This window comes from Dermacentor albipictus, chromosome 1 (assembly GCF_038994185.2).
Source record: "Dermacentor albipictus isolate Rhodes 1998 colony chromosome 1, USDA_Dalb.pri_finalv2, whole genome shotgun sequence".
Taxonomy (NCBI): Eukaryota; Metazoa; Arthropoda; class Arachnida; order Ixodida; family Ixodidae; genus Dermacentor; species Dermacentor albipictus.
Genome location: NC_091821.1, coordinates 287,867,406 through 287,886,054, shown reverse-complemented (window position 1 = coordinate 287,886,054; position 18,649 = coordinate 287,867,406). Strand labels below are relative to the sequence as shown.

General features: G+C 46.0%; 1 protein-coding gene across 5 annotated transcripts in view; it reads left to right on the top strand.

Moving 5' to 3' along the window:
- Positions 1–18,649, top strand: part of Unc-115a (Uncoordinated 115a) — a 513,253-nt gene that overhangs the window by 327,494 nt on the left and 167,110 nt on the right. For all 5 annotated transcript variants that reach the window (XM_070531410.1, XM_070531409.1, XM_070531407.1 and 2 more), the window contains 3 exons: positions 9,702–9,752; positions 9,863–9,877; positions 9,964–10,131. In XM_070531410.1, coding sequence (XP_070387511.1) covers positions 9,702–9,752; positions 9,863–9,877; positions 9,964–10,131 — 234 coding nt within the window. The remainder of the gene's footprint in view (positions 1–9,701; positions 9,753–9,862; positions 9,878–9,963; positions 10,132–18,649) is intronic.

The window sequence follows — 18,649 nt, the reverse complement described above, 5'->3', positions numbered from 1 at the left end:
TTCGTCCGGCTGGCCAATCCAAGGGACCGCCATTGACAGCGGGGTGAAAAAGCTTGAGCAGTCACAGACCACAGCCGATAACCATGGCACGAGGAGCACCTGAATGACCTGCATGGCGAAAGTTTGACGATTAGGAGCGGTGCCGAAGGCGCTGCTCCCATGCCCACTGGGGCATGGGAGCAGCTCTCCTGAGTCGGCGAGGTGCCCTTGCCCAGGCACCGCTCAAGACTTACGAGTGTATATTCTTTCGATGCCTCACATCCGTCTAATCGATTGAAGCATATTCACAGCCACTAGCGCCTGGTGCATACTCCACACTACTCTGAGTATTCCGTGTTAACAGCCCTCCTTGTCTAGGTATTTTACAGTTTCTTACTTCATGAAGCTTGATGCCCGGGTACCAGGTAAACAACGCTTTAAAAATAATGCTGCTACCCAAAGTACGAATCCTACCAAAACTTGTTCCCTGTGTGCTTCGCTGGTTACCTGCATTGGAGGGGAAAACCCCCATGATTGTATGCATGGTGATGCAGCACACCGCATGGCACACGGAGACACCTCTGATTGTTGTCACTTAAGTCATACCTTAATAGAAGGTCAAGGCTAGACATACAATAACACATCCACAGTCATGCTCCATATGCGTGCAGAGAAAAAGAGAAAAAAAAAGCAAAGCAGTGCAATCGTGCCCTCGCCTTTCTACAGGATCTCTCAGCAAGCATGGAAATATGCCATGGGAGTAGCCCCGAGGCAGCTTATAGTCCTCTTTATAGAGATGGCGCCAACAAAGCGCAAAGCTGTGTCTCTTGAAACAAAGCTGCAAATTTTGCAAGACTCGACGTATGAGCTCACGCAGTCAATGATATCAACAATTCCGAAAACCGGGAGCGCTGCATTCACGATAGCTGGAATTGGTGGCCATGCTGATCAACGGAAAAGTAGGGCTTTGTGCACCATGGCAAAAACCTCCATGATAGTAAAACCAACATGGTGGAAGCTGCTTGCATTACTGAGCTCTGGTTGCGGGCTACTATGAAGCAGGTGGTGCTTCAATGGAGGAATTTTTGAGTGCAGTTAGTGCTCCCTTGTTCTGCAAAATGTCCTACGAAGTGATCGTTGTTGTGACAAGCATTTACATTCAGCGATGGAGTCGACAACAGCAGCGGCAGTGACGAGATCGACAATGGCAAGTCTTTGACCTTGACGTTCACACAAAGCGCGCTGTTGTAACTTGAGTCGCTTATTGATTTCACGCACGCTAAAGCATTGCTGCCAGTGTTTGCGCAACAGCTGGACACTATTCCTTTTGCGGTTGTAGACCTAAAACTGCTGCAAAAGCAAGTTCAGATTTCTGACTATTTTAGTACGCTTGATGCTCTGTTTACAGGTCTAAATAAACATTTTATTTCTCACAGCCTACTTTCTACAATACCATGTATATAGTCGTGTAAGGGCTGCACTTTTTTCTATAATCTTGGCTGGATGCAGCCCTCACATGAATCAGGCCGATGACGGCCCTGTACCGTTTCTGCGACTGTAGCAGAGGGTAAAAGAGGTGCAAATGGCGTAACACTGCAGCAATCGACCTCAAATGTCTGACCAGCACTGACCCAAATGAGGCTCCCTTCTCTAGAGATAAAATTCCACCAATCTGACTGGGAAAACGCTGCCAACACAGCCGAGACAACGCGCCATGCAAAGAAATAATGGCGCGGTGGCGCTGGCCTGAGCGGTGTCGACAAAGAAGCAGCTAGTGTCATCTAGCGGCAATGGAACTAAATTCACTTTCCAGCGGGACGTTTTGAATTTTTGCTCAAAATATTGCCCTCTAAAGTGGAGGTGCCATTGGCGTAGCAAGGGGAGGGTCGAACCCCCCTCTAAATTTTCTGGGGACCCCCCCCCCCTTTTTCCTTTCCCACAAAGCAGAAAGTTTCAGGAGGTGGGCTTCGAAAGAGTGTCAGGGATGAAGGGGAAAGCTTAAATGTAAGAGTAAGGCGAGGGCTAGTGGTGATCCGAAGTGAAGGGGAAAGGGTTGTCATGGGGCGAACCCCTTTCTAGTGCACAGAACATTGCAGCCCCACTCATGGCATGCCTCCACCTCATCCCAGATCATGTTAACCATAACTGCGGAGGAGGGATCAGTGCTAAAAATTCCACACATAAATATAGGATGAGCACATGCATAAAATGTGGAGGCATTGTTGCTCCCCACCAGGCCTTCGTATCGTCGAACAGCTTCTCATTTCTGGTACTTGACTAAATCGTCAACCACGCTGCATGGAAGAAAAGCATTCGAAAAATAATGCGACTTGCTTGTCTAAGATACGCATAAGCACCACCCCTCCCCCCCCCCCCCCTTTCTTGCCGTCGTTTTCTTTCCACTGTCTCCGACTATCACTGTGTCAGTAAACTGACACAGCTTGCTGTTAGGCTAATTCATACACGCTGTTAAAAATGAAAACAGGGCAAAAAAAATTAATTAAAAAAAATTCTGGGGCTTTCTGTGCCAAAACCACGATCTGATTATGAGGCACGCCGTAGTGGGGAAATCTGGGAATTTTACACAGGTGTTTTCACATTTCGCCCTCGTCGAAAAGGACCGTCGTCATTCGATCTGACGACCTCATGCTTAGCAGCCCAAGACCATAGCCACTACACAACCACGGCGGGTACAGGGCAGAAAACAGGACAAGAAGGACCTACAGAATGCCGATTTGCACACAGCAAAATATATCAAGGACAGGGGTGCTGGGCCATGGAAACTAAGTGCCCGCCACAACAAAAAGGTGAGAGGGCAGGTAGGTGAATGGCCTCGAAGTCCAGGCAGAAACAGAAATATGAGAATGTTAGGGGCCGCCTCGCCGTTCAACAATCCGGTGAATGTGAAGAGTGACAGAGACTAATAGAAAAGAATTTTAAGAAGGGAAGTGGGCTGATAAATACGAGGAAAAACAAAGTTGGTGGATAATTATGAACATAGGGAGAGCCTCTTGTCACTGCCCGATTGCTCAGCACCAGATGGCCATGACCAGTCACCTAGCTGGGGCACACCGAGCCATAAGAAGTGCTGCTTGCTGTGGAGAGCCCATCTTAACTAAATGTCTCGACAATTTTTAGAATAAAGGGGTGTCTGGAGGCACAATGCTTTCAAATCTCTCGGAGGTACTGGCCCTTATTTTACTGCGAACTACGGATGCTGTAATTTTTACAAATGCTTCTAAACAGAAAGCGACCTCTCTGAAAGCAGCCTGACTGTCTGCCTCATCAATTTTAGAGTCTGATCAAATAACAATATATGTTCTGTGATGACTGCAATACCATGATTGCAAGTTACTTCCAAACATCTCCTCAAACAAGCCGGACAGCAGATCACCGAAAGTGAGTGAAACTTGCATCATATCATACTATCAAAGGTCTAACGCCAAGCTCCGTATGCCACAAAGACTCAAGGTCTGGTCGCCACCTGAGGAAGGGGGCTACTGTGGGCTCCCGGCCCCCCACCTCCTTTTACCCCAGCAAGAACATTTAATAAAGTTTTGTATTTCTCTCTTGTTCCTGTATTTTTAAATCTAGAATAATATATCATGCCCACAATGCTGAAAGCAAGATTCAGTGATAGACTACTTGCAAAATAGTGCCCGCCCTCTTCAGTACGTAGCTGTGGCCGTACCCATTAGAAATCCTGGCTAGAAAACAATGGCGATCTCCACTGTTACCTGTGCTGCAACAAGTCTAGCCTGCAAACAATAAGATACACGGTAATGTTTTGTCTTGTTTTTGTTTGGCCCTGACTTTAGCGTTGTTTGTTTTTCCATCTTATGTACCGTAAGTCATTGACATACAATATATAACTGCATCAATTTGTAATCTATATATTTTTTTTTTTTACCATCGTGATTTTTAGAATAGCATAAGGATGATAGCATAATTTGATGCAAAGTGGCTGCATGCCTTAGCAATGAAGTATTTTTGTCAGAAGTTAAGCAAAGTGGTGTTTTGGCAACACAAAAACATTCCATTTTCATTGTTAGAGAGCTCTTCCTTGGGGAGTGCTAGGAGTTTCTTTGTGTGGTGTACAACCTCCATATATATCATCATCAGCCTGTTTTTTGTCCACTGCAGGACGAAGGCCTCTCCCTGCGATCTCCAATTATCCTTGTCCTGCACCAACCGATTCCAACTAGTGCCCGCAAATTTCCTAATTTCATCGCTCTACCTTGTCTTGTGCAGTCGTCGACTGCACTTCCCTTCTCTCTTGGTACCCATTCTGTAAACCTAATGGTCCAACGGTTGTCTAACCGGCGCATTACACCCTACACCCAGTATTACACCCGGCGCATTACACCCCGGCACGTTAAGAGCACCTGTCCAGCTCCATTTTTTTCTCTTGATGTCAATTAGAATGTAGTCTATACCCGTTTTCTTTCCGATCCAAACCGCTCTCTTTCTGTCTCTTAATATTATGCCTAGCAATCTTCGTTACATCGCTCTTTGCACAGTCCTTAACTTGTTCTCAAGCTTCTTTGTCAGTCTCCCAAGTCTGCCCCATATGTCAGCACTGGTAAAATGCACTGATTGTACACCTTCGTTTTCAATAATAGTAAGCTTCCAGTCGGGAGCTGAGAATGTCTGCCATATGCAAATCAACTCATTTTTATTCTTCCATGAATTTCCTTCTCATGATCAGGGTTCCCTGTGATTGACTAGGGGCCGTATAACGTAAAACTATTCCAATATGTTTCTATTCCAATTTCCTGACGTCAAATTTGCGTAACCACCGACGCAAGCACCGGGCGGTCACCCATAGGGTTGTCTGAACAGACCAATCAAACGCTCTCCTCGTTCATAGGAGGTCCCTTTTGTTTGCTTGAAAAACGAATAACATTGCCTACACTGAGCGGCTTGTTGTATCTAATTGGCTGACAAGAGGCGAGGAGAACGCTCAAGTGGAGAGGGATTCACTAGGGCAGAGCCAGTGCACTGAAAACCGATAACCGGATGAAGAGGGTGGTGCCGGCGTCTGTGATTGGTCGGCTTTCCCTTACTTAGCTTGTGGTGGCTGGTCGAAAATCGCGGCGGCATGCAACGGAAGCTTAAGGATGACGCTAAAATTGACTCTCAGCAAAGAAGAGTTGGCAGAATGAGGTAGTAAACGTGTCGAAAGTGCTTGAAAACGTTACACGGTCAGGCAAGAAGTTTTATTATACGCAAATACACTCATGCTCTCCGCCAGGTGCGAGTAGCCAGCGTCTCAGCGATCGGCGGCAGCTATCTTTTATTCCTTTCGGAACGGGGCAGCCTGCGGCTATTCCGAAAAAAATTCAGTTTTGTTCGGCATATTAATGCATCTTTATCGCGTACACGTCACTTTGACGCGGTGAGTTCGTGCGGTTTTGTGACGTCGCGTGACTGGCAGGTGAAGTGCGTGCAGCACGAAAATTTTTACCAATAGCCGAGGGCTAATGGCGAAAAGGGGTCGAATCAGAAATAACTGTTTTTCTTTTTTCTGTCAAATCATGCATAGTCAGTGTGCACACATCATATCAGATGGGGAGGTATTGCGGTTTTTGTAACGTCGCGTGACAGACAGGTGAAGTGGGGGGTGGTCGAAAAAAGTTTTTGACCAATCGCGGAGGGCTGATAGCAGAATCGGAATAGAAAAGTTTGGAATAGTTTTACGTTATAGCGCCCTAGGTAAAACATACTCCTTCACAGACTAGAGGCCAACTGACGATCCTGAACTCTTGTTCCTTTGCCTGGCTATTTATCATTATATTTGTCTTCTGCATATTAATCTTCAATCCCACTCTCACACTCTCTCTGTTGAGGTCCTCAATCATTTATTGTAATTCGTCTGCATTGTTGCTGAATAGAACAATGTCATTGGCAAACGGAAGGTTGCTGAGATATTCGCCGTCGATCCTTACTCCTAAGCCTTCCCAGTTTAATAGCTTGAATACTTCTTCCAAGCACGCAGTGAATAGCATTGGAAAGATTGTGTCTCCCTGTCTGACCCCTTTCTTTATAGGTATCTTCCTGCTTTTCTTGCGTAGAATTAAAGTGGCCATGGAACCTCTGTAGATATTTTCCAAGGTATTTACATAAGCGGTCTGTATCCTTGATTACATAATGCTTCTATGACTGCTGGTATCTCTACTGAATCAAATACTTTTTCGTAATCTGTGAAAGCCATATAAAGAGACTTATTGTACCCTGCACATTTCTCAATAACCTGATTAATGACATGGAAGTGATCCATTGTAGAGTATCCCGTAGAGGTTGTAGTTGTCAGCATAGACTCCCCCAAAATAAATTTCTGGCTATGCCACTGAGGAGTTGTAGCCTCTTACATAAGTATATACGGTATCTATTCTTTAGTAGAATTGGCAAATGTGGATTTGGAGCTGCAAAGTCATGTGGCAGCCTTTTTTTCTCTTTACGGCAGTCCAGATATAGCGATGATCGGTTATAACGACAATTTTTCGTTCTTCTTGATTTCGTTACAAGTGGACTGCCCTGTATTGTAATTGGCCATGCAATTGGCGATCTTTATGGCCTGTTGAATCTGGCTTCCCTTGTAACCAGTTTTTATCGTGTTGGAAACCATACGGTTTCTTCTAGACGATTGTAGTATCTCGCAGCTTAAACGGTACTTCTATAAGAGGCTTTGCTGGTGGGTAAGCACCAATTAAATTAAGCCCCCATAGACATTCTGTGATGACTCGTACATTTAACACTTTCGCAATGCAAGCTGTGCCATGTCGTTCTTGCTTGATTTATGTCGGGTCCTAAAAATGTCAAATTGAATTCCTTGTCACTTGTAAGAAGGGCATGAACACTAAACTGCATGTCTTGAAACATTCATGCAATATTAAATTCTAGCCATGAAGGGGTAGCCGAGTAAGGGCTGTTGCGCTCACGCACATGCGTCTGCCTACACCAAGTGCCGAAGCCTGGCGAGCCTGTCAGCGAGATAAGGTGCTGTCGCGCATGGTTCTTATCGTGAGGAGGGTTGTGTTTCCCTCTCTCTTTGTGAAGGCAAGGCTGGTAAAAAGGACAGTGCAGCCACGTGGTGGGTGCTTTGTATCAACCGGCAGCAGCTATGCCACAATAAAGTAACGTCGTTCGTCGTCGTGTTCCTGTCTCGGCTCGGAGCCCTGTTCGGCGAAAATGTAACAGGGCCACTAAACACTTGGTTTTGCAATTTCACGCATTTATCTGTTTTATTTTGAGTTGGGCTAAGCATGTAAACTGTTTACATATTTGGTTTCCATCATGTGCATTATTGCTATTGTTACGTCGAGTTGGTGTCAGTCACCTTGACAGTACCTTTAATTTCTTATTACTGCCTCGGACACAACCCCGCTCAGGGGACCTTGAGTAGACTCAACGAGATCTTCACCCATGAGTTGACCCACATAAGCTTAACTGCACTAAAATGCAGTCTTAGACAGTGATTAAATATATCTTCCATATTAATTATGAACTTGTTGCATCTCCATCCCAGCTTCACATTCTTTGTTGCACAGGACATATGGCAAGTTCATTTGCGACACTTGACAATGGCTCAGTTGTAAATATAGTGAAAACATCCAAAAACTGATCATGTATGGCACAAATAAGTGCACAGTGATTCAAGAGAATATTTGAGACTATATCAGGTTTATTTTATTGCCATCTCCTATTAACTGAATATTTGCTCTTGCATCTGAAAAAATCCTTCTACTACTGCTTCTTTTCTAAATCACCTAAGAGGTGTTTGTTTGCCACAAGATTGAGGCTTATAGGAAGGCCTGAAGAAATGGTTTCCTTTACCTTAAAGGGGCCATGACATGATTGTGCAACTATTATTTAATGTTATAACACAGAGAAAAGGTGCCAATATGGCTTCAAAAAATTAAAAACTGCACTCTCAGCATTTATTTCAGCCCTAAATTTCAATTTGAAATCACTGCCTCATGTAAGTCGCAGTTTCATCCTGAAGGCAAAGCATCGATTGCAACAGCAAATTATGAGACAGCTATACGAAGTAAGGATAATAATTTTGTTTGTAATATAAATTCGTAAATATTCGCTTACTGATTAAATTAACAAGCATAGTGTCACGCGTGTACAACCAAAGGTGACCAACCATGAGCACATCACACTTGATGTGCGCGGAAACTGGCTGTCGAAACACTGGTGTGAGGAAGTGGGGCAGCAGCATCAACCAAATTGGCCTTCGTGCTGCCTCGCGCTTCAATGCAAACTAAGGGGCAAGAACACAGTGCGCACGAAGCTATTGGCACCCAACGCACTCTGTCCCCATTGCAGATTGCTTTCAAGATACGCAGTCGCTGCTGGAGTAGAACCCCAACCCCCCCGCTTTCTTGCACTTGCGTGCATTGGAAGGTGGCGCACTTCGTCCCTGCTTTCCTCTCTTGCACGAGTGAGATCGAACCACCATTGTCGGCTCGCCCTCACACGTCACCTACAGCACACAGCCATGATGTTATCGCACTTAAACTATATATGGAACGTCACGGCAATGGCAGAAGTGTGCCTGGAATGCCCATGTAATGAAACCCTCTGACCGCACGGCTTATGTGCCGTTCAGAAGTGCAAAGCCACCACTGCTGTATTGTCTGCCACATGCACGCTATGCATGCCCACCTCTGTGTGAGTGCAACCACGAAGTGTGGGAGTAAGCTCTTGGATGCTTCACATTGTGCCCTCAAATTTTCTTTCGCGTAGTGATGAATTTCAGTAGGATTCTTCACATTGTGCCCGCAAATTTTCACTCGCCTAGTGATCAATTTCAGTAGAAGACTGTCATCCTCTTTCCTTGAACAAGATTCTAGGGAATCACTTTCACTGTTAGAGCAGCTTTCTTTTGCACATATGACTCACTTGTGAGCTGTCAGTGGCAGATGCCATCATTCGAAATTTCCCAAGAGGTGCAAAAAGTGTGCTATTCCAAAAATGCAGTCTTGAGCACTTTGTGTAGTAGAAAACAAAGACTGCAATAAACACACCTCTCCAGTGCTGACAAAATGGCTGGCATCTATATTGTAGAACACGAAGACTGAATCAACTCTGTCTTTGAGGTGTTGAAAATGTGCTGGCATCTATGTAGTAAAATAAAAGGGAAATAACCACGGATATCAAATGCTGGCACTGCAGCTGTCTATAGTAGAAGAAAAACTAAGTGGATGTTTAGTTGGTCCAAATTGCTTTGAAAACAGAATTATTGCCATCGATGAGCCGATTTGGTCCGAAGCAAAATTGACCAGAATTGCGTTGATGAGCTAAACTCATCCAGGGCACTTATGGGGTTAATTCCCAGAGTAAAAATTTGGGTACCCAGATATACACGAAAGGATGCACTGTGCCCCATTGGTAAGCACAACATATATATACGCTGGCGAAGCAAGACCTGTGAAAAATAATTGGCTCAAATTGGCATACAGTCAAAACTTGCAAAATAGCATTAGTTGCTGGAACATTGGTCACACACTGTGACGGCACAGCAGTAGCTGCCACAAGTAATGAATGGTGCTTGCCGGTGGGCAAACCTTTGTTTGCACCCTTCTTCTGAACAAGAGGTTTGCATTGCACGGCTATGTGGCTTGCCGGGCCAGGATGAAGTAGCTGCGTGTCGGGTTGCAGTGGGATGCCGTGCCGTAAACATGGTCCGTTCAAACTGGCCTTGCTTCTTTCAGATGGTTTGGGAAATCGAAGAAAGCTCCCCATCAAGCCTCACACAAAACAAGGCAAGTATTAAATTTAGTAGTAATTTTATGCAGTCAAGATTGCTTTGGAGGCACTTTACCCTAATTTGTTTTATGTGGTGCAAGATGTTATAGTTTTCCTTTTTTTCCAGGAATGCAAGTTCTTGGTATGTACCTGGGACACATGACTGGCACGGTTCATTTATGCGGTTGCTCCAATGTGTCTGAATGTGGAGATATGTTGGTTTTCCAGTGGACACCATCCAGTCCAGTGTGCCTCGCCCCAAGTCTCCTCACATGAACAATGAAGAGCCCATTGAATTGGCCCACTTTCCGGGTGCTCGGCCACCCAAGCCCACTGAGATCCCCAAGATTGAGAGGGATGATTTCCCAGCACCACCGTTCCCTTACACCGATCCAGGTACGACCTTTACTAGTCATGTGGACATTCTTGCAAGACTACATCTATAAATTGTTTGGATATGCACACCAAATGACACGTTCTTCAAGGGCTTGGTCTGCATATGCGCACAGTTCCCCCCCTTGAAATGTATAACTCAATGCGGCAGTGAATGGGAAATTAAGACATAATTAACTAATTAACAATATTTCATTGCCGTATTTACCCGATTTTAATGCATTCTCATTCTAGCAGAGATTCTACAGTCGAACCCACTTGTAGCGATTCCAGATATAACAATCTATCTGTTCTAATGGCCACATTTCATGGAATTTATGATTTTTCAACTTTACCAATTGAAACTCTCTCCAGATAAAATGGACATTTTCAAAAGCACCATACTATTACAATGAACGCTTTCAACTCTGTCTGTGTAAAAGGTGGATGCACGCAAAGTTCTGAAGTACGGAAGCGCGACCAAACTGGACGCACCTGAACGTGCAGCAAACTAGTGCAGCACTTGGGTGGCACTGCATGCAATCTTGGACGCTCTGCACAGTTCTCCATGTGGCACCGCATGCTGTTTGGATTATTTGAAGCAACGGCTGCTCAAGCATTGCTATCGATATTTACGTGGCTCGAGTCGGCGTGAACACATGGCACAAGTCGGGGCACAAGTCGGCGGTTGCAGTTCTTCGACACTTCATTTACATTGCTGCTGATAATGGTTTGTGATTGCGTTCTACTTTTCAACTTCGCACTTTTTAGGCCAAAGCGGCATAAAAAAAGAATAATAACTTTGCGGCTCTTGGCGCGCATGTGGCCGATGCTGCAGCCATAATGGCAAGATGTCTGAAAAATGGTGGCATGCGTCAGTGGTTTCCACTTCCAGCCATCTAGAACACTTTAGTATCATATGCAGATCTACTCGTATCCTGCTGATAGTAAACTGCAGTCGAAACCCGCGATAACGATATCCCACAACAATGAAATTCTCACGACAACGAAATATTTTCATTTCCATGGTGAACGCCCATAGGATTCAATGCATTTCGTACCTCTCGACAATGAAGTGTCGCGTACTACAATCGCACATCAACGAAATTTGCCGGGACATAACCCTGCATATTACCTACTCATGCAAGGCTAGCAGGCTTCAAAATGTGCTCAAATGTGATTGCATTGTACTAAAATTGCGTAAAATACCACCACATTACATTTGTGTGGGCACTGGCATTTTTTATTACAAAAACAACCAAGCGCCTGAAGCGATCACATGCACTGCAAATGCGTCATGGCCGCCATCTTTTTTGTTGATAGCCTATATGAACCTGCATGCATGGTGCTATCGACACGTGACAACAGTTTTTGCACACCTAGTGCAGTGCATACTGTGTGCCTCAGTGAGAAAAATGCAGCAAAAACTAAGCAATCCACCGACGGGGAATTGTTTATGGCACTTAAGATAGCAATAGCTGCATGGAGTGCCACACATCGGGCCATGATTGAGCTATTGTCTGGAAATACCCATCCTGTCCTTCAAGAATGCTTGTTTTGGCGACGACTGACAGGCATTACATGCGGATTCAGCGCCGGAGGTAGATTTGCGCGAAGGGGCCGTAATCTACTGCCTTCGGGTGTACGAGATACAGTCGAAACCCGCGGTAACGAAATCCCAAGGAAACGAAATTCTCGCCGCAATGAAATATTTTCAGATCCCCGATGAACAGCCATAGGAATCAATGCATTTCCTATCTCGCGACAATGAAACTTTTTTCTATAGCAATCCCTCATCAACGAAATTTTCTGAAATGACAGTCCGCAAATAATCTACTCATGTAACACTAGTTGTGTCCGGAAACCGCTCAAATGCATTCGTTGTGCGCTTAAATTGCATTAACTACCGCCACAGCACACTTGTGTGGCCGCCGCCATCATTGTTTACAATAAAAAAAGCCTCGCACCGCCTCTCGTGACAGACGACGGCAATGATGATAATGGTGGTCGTTCGCCCGTCACAACGGGTGACTGCGCAGTGTCCGGGCCGAAAATGCAATTAGCATTTAAATGATACAAATAAAAAGAGACAAGAACTGTAGGCGATCTCGCAGTGAGCACATTTTATTTAATCCTGTGTGCCATTACAGCTTGTGCTAAATGCGGAGCGAAACACCTGCGTGCGTGGCAGCCAAATCGACATCTACTTTACGTGAAGGCTCCGATAACCCGGATGACGCTTTAGTATCAGTGGGCTTTGTGTACCGCCGCACATGGTCGTGTGCTCAGTGTCGTTGGTGCTAGAGTGTGTCAATTGTGTCTCTGTGCCAATCGGATCATTTGCTTTGACAGCCTGCTAAGATGCCGCCTCCAGCCAAAAAGAGGAAATTTATGACACTGCAGGATAAGGTGCAATTATTGCCCTAGCTGAAAAGGGCAGGAAGAATATGGATATAGGCTACCCAAGCACCACGAGCGGCGCCACTGCTCCTGACGGGTAGCGCCATCTGTGGCAGAAAAAGTCGAAACTGGGAATATCCACTGCGCATTTCTGCTGCGCCGCGCTGCAGCCGCTCGCTTTTTGTGCACGTGCAGGGCCCTCTCCTCGCTTTGCACGTGCGGCGCGTCACAATGTATCGCGTTCAGTGCGGCTTCAAAAAGATCGGCCAGCTATTTTAGGAAAGCCAACTTGTTAAAAGGAGAAAAGCTCATCAGTCACGTAAACTCTGTGGAGCAGACAATCAACGGCAACGATGCACAGCTCAATGCAAAATGTATTTCATATCGTGTACGACGTGTACCTCGAGGTGAGGGTCATTCTGTCATATTGTCACGTGGTAGTGACGTTAAGGAACACAGTAGAAGTACTGTGAAATACAAAACTAGCTTTTATTGGGCGAACCTGTGCCCACAAAACAGGCTACACTTAAAGCACAACGGTAGCGGTGAACACAGTCGGCAATCGTCGAAAATCTGATCGGCGCGTCAAGTGCGTCGGCTTTTATAGATCAGTCGTGGAATGTTCCAGATTAACTGATGGGACCCGCATGCCTTCCATAAAGTTCTGCACTATTTGCGTCGCGCATACATGCAATCAGATTACACAAGTTGCGGTGAAAGACAGTGGAGGGAACCATCTATAACATTCCAGAAACTTCTTTTACATGCAGGCACATCCTGCGCTGCACGATAACATTTGTTAGGCGGCCAAACGTGGTTGCCCAATAAAGATAAGTACACGTGTCAATATGTTAAAAATACTGATTGTCTATACACACTGCGAAATGAAGCCGCGCACTCTCGATGTTTTTCGTTGTCGAATATGAAGCGTATGCTTTAGTTGTTTTGATATGGCAGCCTTACAGTTGTTGTCGTCTATTGTCGGAGTCGAACGTTTGCAGCGTGCGAAAAAAAAAATAATTGTACGGCCATGGCATCCCACTGAAAAGCCTGGGAAGATACAACACCTGTGCTTCGCCCGTTGGAGGATCACCCACTGACTCGGTGGCGAGGCAGCTGAAATGTAAGCACTGCAAAGCTAGTTGAACTGCTCACCTCGTTGATTTCGGCGGTCGCATCATGCCTGCACTCGAGTTTTGTGAAAGTATCGGCTTTACAGGCGCATAAAACCTGCTGCACGAACGCAGTTCAGTGTGAGTGATGCAGAATTAAAGGCGCGATATGGTATCGTGCGCGTGATGCGCTCGCGTAATTAGCGCGCTAGTGAACGCACACTCGAAACACTGTGCTGAATGTTTATATTAGTAAACGTAAGCATATTATGTTGCCTTTATTTTCGCTTTATAGGGCAGCCTGGAGTATTGTGGCAGAGGTGCAAACTTGGAGTTAGCTTTGGAAATGCGCACCATGCCATGTTGCTGAATATTTGTAGAGGCAAGTTTGGAAGGCAGCTGCATTTGAAAAGTAGTGGCAAATGGCTTCACTGTCTCGCCCTTATTTTCATTCTTTCATAGCTGCAGTGGTCGTGTCATGAAAAGAGGAATTCTTGCTTTCGAGAAGGAGATGCATCTGCAAAGCTGGCATTACGGCTCAGTGCAAGCACGCAGCTGCGGTGTGCATTTACGTCAACAATAAAGAAGTAAATTCGTGCATCCGCTAGCCACAGAAATGGGGCAAGCCAAGCGTAAAGCCAAAGAGACGCCTAGAACAAGATGTCTCGGACCTTTTCCCAAATGAGTTAGAAAAACATTCATGCTGTAGAATGCACTGCTTCAGTGAAGTAACTGTGCTAGTACTCAAGGTACGAGAATTAGGGGCTCGTTACGACACAGTAGTACTTCGGACCGCGCTTTCGCTTCGGCGGGGCCGCTTTTGCCTTTGTGAAAAGTCAACTTCGCGCAAGAAGCCTTTTGACAACGTTCCCAAGTGGCGGCGCGACGCGCCATTGCCCCGGCTCGACTGAATAGCGCGGGCGCACACGTGCAGTGGCCGCCTGCAAACTGGTTGCGCCTGGCGGCGTGGGCGCCATCTATCCCCAGTTTTGCACTGCTCGCTCACTGGGGCAGCAGTGCGCGCTGTCGTCGCGCGCCCGAACTTGAGCTTGGGTTCCCTATCGCCGAAGAATTTAGAATTGCGCGCAGTTCGATATTGACGATTCTGAAAAACAAGGCCTCCATTGTCGGCGCGCTCGGAAATGGTGTGAGTGCGAAAAACAAAACAGTGAGCGCTGCGGCTTTTCCACACGTTGACAAGGCGGTGTTTACATGGTTTTGTGAGCAGCGTGCCAACAAAGTGCCGCTGTCTGGCAGAGTTCTTCAGCAGAAAGCGCTGGACTTTGCATGCATTCTCGGGCACGCTGATTTTTAAGGCTAGCCCTGGCTGGTTGAGCCGTTTCAAAGCCCGCCACGACATAGTGGCCAAAGTCATTTCCGGGGAGGCAGCAGCCGTCGACCCTTTGACAACGTCGTCGTAGCTGCTGACCAACAAAGAAGTATTGGACCAGTACAAGCCCTCAGACATTTACAACGCAGATGAGACGGCCTTATTCTACGAGATGCTGCCATCGAAGACCCTGGACTTAAAAGGCCAGAAATGCCGCGGGGGGAAACACAGCAAGCGGCGTGTAACAATTTTGTTGTGCACCAACAAGGACGGCACAGATAAACGGCCACTGCTTGTAATCGGCAGAAGTAAGAAGCCCCGCTGCTTCAAGGGAAATCGTCGGCTGCTCATACAGTACAGCGCGAACCTGAAGGCATGGATGATCCGGGCCATATTTGGCAGCTATCTCGAGGCCTTCGATAGGACATGTGGAAGGCAGGCAGATAGGTCTGCCTTTTTTTGGACAATTGCAGTGCCCATCATGTCGATGACGTGGAACTGGGAAACGTGCGCTTGGTTTTTTTCCCACCAAACTGCACTTCCGTGCTGCAGCCGCTTGATCAAGGCGTCATTCATAGCGCCAAGTGCGCCTACAGGGAGAGGCTGATTCAGCGTCTGCTGCTGAACCTCCAGTTGGAAGCGTCCCACCGTAGTGGACATGTTCATGGCGCTTGAGATGATGGCCGCCGCATGGGTTGCGACGTCGCCAGCCGTGATAGCTAATTGTTTTAATCATGCCGGCTTCATTGCCACTCGGCTAGCATCATGCGCTGATCCAGTGGCATCGCAAGAAGATTCGCCTGAAGGTGCACTAGTTAACAGTGCCGAAGACGCAGTGCCACCATCGCTGGCCCACGCATGGGATGAACTTTCTGCCATGACAGATGGCGTTTCGGATGGCCTCAGCATCGATGAGTTCGTTTGTGTGGATGAAGGTGTTGTCGTCCATGAAGAGATGACTGATGAGGTCATCATAAGTAGCGTTTGCCAAGGTGCCGACGACGCCGACGACCACCAGAGACCAAATCAAGAGAGGACTGCGAACCGGCGGGATGTGTTGAATGCCTTCGATGTAATTCGATCATTTTTCGGTGAGCATGATGACGACGTGGCAATGGACCACTTCTTGCAGTGTGAGTCGAGAGCAGTAAAATTGCTGCAAGTCAAGGCTCGGCAAAGTAAGCTGACTGACTTTTGGCAATAAATTTTTTTTTTGCAAGCCAATTTCCTTCCCTGTCTTTTCTGCCTCATTCTCGCGCTAACGAAATTCCCGCAAAAGCGAAATGTTTTGCTTTCCCGGCGATTTCGTTATTGCGGGTTTCGACTGTACAATCACTTCCATGCTCGGCACTGGACGTGTCGATGGCTACAAGTGGGCGCGGGAGAAACGCTGCTGCATGTGGGGAGCGCTGTTGCTCTGCGTCCGGGGCCGAGTTGCACAAAATCTCGCAAAAGTGATCGTATCTCGGACCGAGAATACTGCTCTATGGCAGTGCTGCCACTGCTGACCGAGACATGCGGCCCGCTTTGTACTGTCCGCAGTGCGGTTCTATATCCTCGAGCAAAGCTTGCCCAAGTAAGGTAACGGAATTTTGACTGTAAAGTTCCGTCCTGTGACGCATTACCTGTAAGTGCTGTCTCACTTCGCAACAACAAAAATTCTTGTGAAAACGAATTTTTTCGCATTCCTCGCCGATTTTATTATTGCAAGGTTCAACTCTATATCACAAGTTCACGAAGAAAATATGACGGTGGATACAGTCATAGTTACAAAATGGCTGGTGATCGAGACCGGCCTGGTGCCTTTTCGAAGGGGCTAAGACGGCACATTTCGATCTTTAAAGGACGCCTTTAACGTAAATGAGATGTGGAAAATTGCCGGGAACAAAAGTGAAAGTACTAAAGATCCTATTTTCAGACCAAACTGGTGCCGTTTATTTTATTTATTTATTTGCACGCTTTATTTGTATATCTGTAGGTGTGTTTAGACTGGAATAAGTACAACACAAAGCAGTCAGAACTTTCAAAAAGTTAAAAATTGAATCGCAACTGTCGTTGCCAGCTACAGCATAATTAATTTTTGTGCATTTTGATGGGCGAGTCCACATATAACGAACTACTGATACAAAGACCACTTTTTGCCGAACTATGAAGTTCGTTTTAAACAGGTTCGACTGTATCACAAACGGCGTCAGACTTCTCAACGTAGGCAGCATTCCTGGCACTATGCTGCACAGCTTGGCATAGCGCCAGAAATGCTACGGCCAATTACACCGACACATCTGATGCTAAGTCGTGCAAAATCAGTTTCTTCTAAAGTTACAGATTGAAAATACCACTTTAGATTGCAGTCAAGTGCAAAATGAAGCGACAGCAACCTTCCGAAAAACATGCTCTGTCGTCAGTTTGTGATGGCGATGACGACAGCTCTGACAGTAGGTTGTGGCCAATGCCAAGTTTTGGTTTTGTATCTGACTGTAATGCGCAGGCAATTTTCTAGCCCATTTTATTCCAAAAAGAAGGTGCGCTGTAGGTTCGAGTAAATACAGCATTTATTCACGGCCATGTTTTGTGGCATCGCTTGTGCATCATCTCCAAAAAATCCAACAAGATCTGCTATGGCATCAGACATTTCAGTCACTGTTATGCATTGGATCAACAAAAATGAGTCAGTTTTGATTACAGAGTTTTATGGAGTAGGTAGCGCTACCACAGTCAAGTGCGAGCAGGTCCAAGATCTGGTCGGCTACTTACCATATTTATGCGGTTGTTAGGTGGTCACAATTACATATTGAAGGTGCAGGTGAGGGACCCAAGGGAGGGAACTTAAGTATGCGCACTAATATAAGGTGATATAGAGTAGCTGATGGATTATTCAGACTCGGCAGCGAATAAAAATTTATAATTTTCGTTTGCAGTAAAAGCACCTTTTAATTTAAATTCCCTTTGCTGGAAGTTTGCCCCTTCAGCGAGTCAGGGATAGCTTTCGACTAGAAAATCCTGGTGAGTGAGCCCAGTGCCGTACTGGAATGAGCAGCCTTTCTCTTTGTCGTGAGGTGTTTGGCGACATCTACCACCACTAATGCTTGTCACTTGCCACACTAGGCAGGGAGTATTGGAAACAACAAAAAAATATGCAGATTCCACGCACTGCGGGAATTCATGTCAGCGAAGCTTTCTCCGTGGTTTGCGTTCATAGGCGATTTTTGGCAATGATGTTGCCAGCATAGGACAGTTGTTATGTAATGTTAAATGTTAGCTTGCATGCACTTGTGTTTGTGTGCTTAGTACACAGAACACACAGTGAGACCTCTTTTTTTTCTCGAAGTGTTATTTTGCTGCATTGTTTGTAAGTCGAGGCTGAGAGGGGCAACAAAACCTTTTATTGAAGCATTACGAGAAGTGGCTGCTGCCACGTGCCCAACAAACCAGCGCCCGCTGGCCTCCCAGGTTTCCATCACACATACTAGTGTTGCAGGGTGTGGACTTCGTGACAGTTTTAAGTGTTTATTTGATGGATGACATTTTGCATATTGTCGTAATGTAGCTATAGTGCTTTAATACAGCCCTGCGACAGTTGTCCACATGCACAAACATGTTTATACTTAAGAAAATAGCAGAAACGTGCCGTACTGTACCTTAAATTCATTTTTCTTTTTTTAACAGTTTGTCCACAACTGTTTAGTAGCAATGTTCCTTT